The sequence below is a fragment of the Lithobates pipiens genome, unplaced genomic scaffold (genome assembly GCF_037356315.1).
Source record: "Lithobates pipiens isolate NorthernLeopardFrog02 unplaced genomic scaffold, aLitPip1_a1.2 Scaffold_18, whole genome shotgun sequence".
In the NCBI taxonomy this organism is placed as follows: Eukaryota; Metazoa; Chordata; class Amphibia; order Anura; family Ranidae; genus Lithobates; species Lithobates pipiens.
In genome coordinates this window covers 209,323,552-209,328,124 of record NW_027507758.1, presented here as the reverse complement: position 1 = coordinate 209,328,124, position 4,573 = coordinate 209,323,552, and the positions used below count along the sequence as shown (strand labels likewise).

The following is a 4,573-nucleotide window of genomic DNA, read 5'->3' as shown; positions in this document are numbered from 1 at the left end:
CAGCAGTGCCTAACCTGACAGGGCACAACCAATACAAGTCAACTAATTTCAAACAAGCAAGCTCCTTGCAAACTTCCAAAACTTTAAGCGTTCAGATTAATTGGAGTAGGTTTGAATTAACTGAAAACGCAAAACATGGAAGAGAGTTGGATTTATACTATGGGGGAAAAAAAAAAAAAAAAAAAGCGGGGGGGGGGGGGGGGGGGTACAATAATACACTCAGCTCCCTAATCCAAACTATCACTGGGTAGACCGATATAGCAGCATAAATAATATGGCAAGCATTTCTATCAAGCTTTAGTTTAGAGGGGCTGTAAAAAAAAAAAAAAAAAAAAAATTAAAAACCACACACACACACGCACACACACACACTAAAAGTGCACCCAAGACCAACCTTGATGCAAAAAGAACACGATGCACAGATTGGGCCCTCTTTTGCTCTGGTTGAATGTTTGCAGGGCATTTCTTACATCGGTTATACTGTGATGCTGCAGTCTCTTGTACCAAATGTAATCCACCCTTCTTAGCTGAAACCATCGCAGACTATTTATCTACCGCAAAATTGTCTGTCACATCCAGAACTAGATGGAGAGAGAAAGAAAAAAAAAAAAAAAAAGGGGGGGGGGGCAGCCTTTTAAAGCTAGACAGTTTACAAAAAAATGTGAATGCACCTTGGCTGAAAAGAAGCCGATCGTAAGGAAGATACACTGGTTCAGCATTCAAAATTTGCTACATCCAAACGATGGTCAAAAATAAAAACACCACACACAAACGCCACCACAACTAAAGTCATATAGGAAAGACAGCCTGAGACAATCCATAAACGATCTTCAAAAACTGCTAGCAGTAGCGCAGAGGTCGCTTTCAGATTTAGCCGATTCTGATCATAAACTCAAAACGATCGGCTTTCGACAATGCCCATGCGTTTTTGTCAGCAGCAGTCTGCTATCATTTGAATAGGCGCCGCTCGTGGCAGCAGATACGCCTTGTCACCGAGCCATACAGGGTGGGTGTAAGCCACTGACAGAAGGGGCTGCAGGCCTCGGAAGGAGAGACATGAAAACAAAGGGAGTCACTTGAGGGCAGCTGAGGAAACAAAAAGGAGCGGACAGATTTTACCTGTAGTGCGAGCTCCAAACAAAACAGGGCTGCCCTACAAAACAATGGAAGTTGCCGCTGCTGTCGGGACTCCAGCGTAACGGTTCTATGGATGGCACAGGGAACACTTACATGTGTCGTTGTGCGGAGCCAGGATATGTGCGGCCGCCGTCTCCTGCGTCTTCGGGGACCGTAAGGCTGTCCGCGCACAGAGCAGCGCCGGTGACCATTACATTTCACAGGATTAAACTCCGGCGACTTCTGTCAGGGATGCTGCAATTCCAAAGCTAGAAACAAGTCCTCCACTTCTTTACCAGTAACCTTCCACTTGTTTGTCTCTACTAGTCCGGCCTGGAACGCAAGCTTAGCAAAGTCGACAGACAGAGGCAATTCACCTTCGTGTCTTCCCGAAGCCTTAATCCCACTCTCTTTCCACACACCAAGGCATACTGTCATATACAACCGCTTAGTACCACCCACTGTGTGCTGTAACTGTCAGCCTTAGAGCCAACCTCAAAGTGCGCTCATTGGTTAGGAACTAGCGCCCCCTTCTTTTTGGCCAATCATCAATTAGTTGTCTATGTTCTACAGGTTTGACGGGAAATGTAGTTCGTTAGGTCCACAGAGTAACTGAGACTCTGCTCTACAGCCGCTCGGCAAAAACTACAGGTTCCAAACATAGACAAACGCTGCTTTATTTTTTTTTTTCTCTTTACATGCTTGACGGACGTGTAATGCTTGGGGGAGAATTGGTGCTTTAGATGAATCATAGTTTGATACACTACTTCCATACGGTCCAGATGTATTCAATATTTTCCGGTAGCATGCAGATCGGTATCCTATGAAATTTGGTATCCTCTGCTACTACTGCGCATGTGCCGATTTCAGATACGAGAAACCGAGCACAGAGCTATTGCCGAGTCCCGACGAACGCAGCTGAGTTATATTAACCCCTGACAAGTCGATCCTGAAGACAAAGCAAGACACTTGGCTCCATCTGGATGACAGGGGGGGCAGCAACAAGCTATATCGGCTACACATAGTCCGCATGTCACGAGGGCCTACAGTCTGCATGTCACAGGGGGCACACAATGGTTGCCACAGGCTGGCTGTATGTTACAGGGAGGCACAGGCGGCCTGCATTATTACAGGCATGTTACCTATTTTCATGGCCTACATTATAACAATAGGGGTACCTATTTTCAATGCCTGTATCTCTAGGGGGGGGGGGGGGGGGTACCTATTTCCAAGGCCTACATTATGTAGTGCCGTCTCCTGATGAGCGTGTGCTATATGTTAATGAAAATGAATATTCCTGAAACCACAGTTGGGTTTTAGGGCTAATTTTGCTAAATTATGGTTTCAGTACCAGCCTGGCTGGATTGCACTATGTTCTCCTTGGCTGCAGGTGTCGCTGTCACCGCCGGCAAGTGGTAGAACGCAGTCTAGCTGGGTGCCACGTTTTCTCTGAACCAGCCCAGTGGGAGTGTCCTCCTGCTGTGCACTCTGGGAGGTGGTATTTAAGGTACTGACATCATGTGCTTCAGAGTTTTCGATCCAGAAGATATTTCCTGGTGCCTATCCATGGCAGCATACCTGTGACAAACTCCGCCTTGGCTCCTCCCTCAGGACTAGTGAATATTATAAAAGAAATGGTTAGCGCAGCCCCAGCATTCTCCTTTTTTTTCCTCATATATCATGGCAGTGAATTCTGGTCAAACCTCCTTACCTTCTGCATTTGGCAGCTTCCGTCCGGGGTTCAAGCCTCTCCCGGATGCAGTTCCATCTCTTGGGCAGCTAAACGCACTTATAAGGTTGGAAGTCCCTTCTGTAGGATCTTTTTGGGACAAGCAGTTTGTCTCTTAACTAACAGCTTTATCTGCAAGTTTGTTGTTTAGGCATTAGCTCACTCCTGGCAACAGAGGCAGCAGCTATTTCTGTATTACCTTTTATTCCCTTTATTCTTAGGTTTTTCCTTCTGTAGCGGCCATAACCCTTTGTAGGGCGGCCTTAACTTACCGGTTACCTCTGCTTGGCTTGTTCTTCCACGTCTAGGGGTTCCCAGGGTTGATACCCAACAACTTGGACGCTGACACCAATAAAGTCCTTTTGAAAGGTTTTATTTTGTAGGGGTAACATCCAACAACACAGTCTCATATAGTAACAGAGGGCAAGGGTGAAGAACTCAGGCACCTTGAACTGCAGACGTAACAGTCCACCCAGAGAGTAGCCACTCACAAATGGGCGCTTCAATGCTGAACAAATCTCTAGCCAGTTATTATGGCAGTCAGCACTTTGATTCAGTCAGCACTTTGATTCAGAACTTGTAAAATCTCTGACCTTGAACAAGTTTTAACTGAAAGTGAACAGGAACCTTTTTCCTCAGTACCTGAAACGTTCTCTGTCTTCTTGATAGTACTGGAAAAAGCGTGGATTCGTCAATGTCCTTCCCAACTCAGTAACCAGGCACTTATCAGGATGCCACTTGTTGGCCCTCCTCCGAAGAGTACCCCCCCCCCCCCCCCGGTTACTTTCACAAGCTGTGGTGCCCACCCAAGCCAAGAGCACACCCGGACACCTTGAATCCTCCCTCAGTTACTGCACCTTGGACCAGCCCGTTCCGAGATTCGGGAACAGATGGATCCCTACCCCAGACCAGGTGGGTCTATTGGGGGTGACCAACAGAAGCATGTTGTGTGATGTCGAACCCCCCGTGACCGGGACCCCTCGCGGGGTCCCGATCATCCTCAGAGCATCCTCTGGGACTGTGACATTATAAGGGGCAGGGACATCACCCGGTGACCCCACCCATTGTCCCTATATAAGGCGCCGCACAACGGGTCCCTGTCGTTACGGCCAGAGACAGCGTCGAGTCAACATCTCAAGGAAGAAGAAGATAAGAAAAGAAAAGAACGGGCCACCGCTAGTAAAAGAGCTGGAAGAAGGAGCGGAGGCCCGGCAAGAAGAACCGAAGAGGGAGACAAGACCCCTGAAGTCAGAAGAAGACCCCTGGACGGCGACAAAGAAGAAAGCCAGGCTCCTCCGCTAGTAAAAGAGCAGAAGATTGCGATATTTTAAAACCTTGTGTTGTGTTTTATTTACATTTTTTTCACCAGGTGAATGGGTAGGGGTACATTGTATCCCATCTCATTCACATAGGGTGGGGGGCCAGTATCTGGGGGCCCCCTTATTAAAGGGGCTCCCAGATTCTGATAAGCCCCCCACCCGCAAACCCCGACAACCAACGGCCAGGGTTGTCAAGAAGAGGCCCTTGTCCTCATCAACATGGGGACAAGGTGCTTTGGGGTGGGGGGCCGCAAAGCCCCCTTCCCCAATGCACCCCCCCATGTTGAGGGCACGCGGCCTGGTATGGCTCAGGAAGGGGGGGTGCTCGCTTGTCCCCACCCCCTTTCCTGGATAGCCGGTTGCGTGCTCGGATAAGGGTCTTATATGGACCTTGGGGGGACCCCCACAT

The 4,573-nt window shown here is 48.5% G+C and overlaps 1 protein-coding gene across 5 annotated transcripts in view; it reads right to left on the bottom strand.

The window, feature by feature from the left end:
• ARID4B (AT-rich interaction domain 4B) overlaps positions 1-1,587 on the bottom strand; it is a 2,504,499-nt gene extending 2,502,912 nt beyond the window's left edge. For 4 of the 5 annotated variants that reach the window (XM_077486552.1, XM_077486551.1, XM_077486548.1 and 1 more), the window contains exon 1: positions 1,231-1,587. In XM_077486552.1, the coding sequence (XP_077342678.1) occupies positions 1,231-1,328 (98 nt within the window). In that variant the 5' untranslated portion in view covers positions 1,329-1,587. The remainder of the gene's footprint in view (positions 1-1,230) is intronic. The other variant, XM_077486553.1, reaches the window with a different exon arrangement.
• Between the last annotated feature and the right edge of the window lie 2,986 nt (positions 1,588-4,573).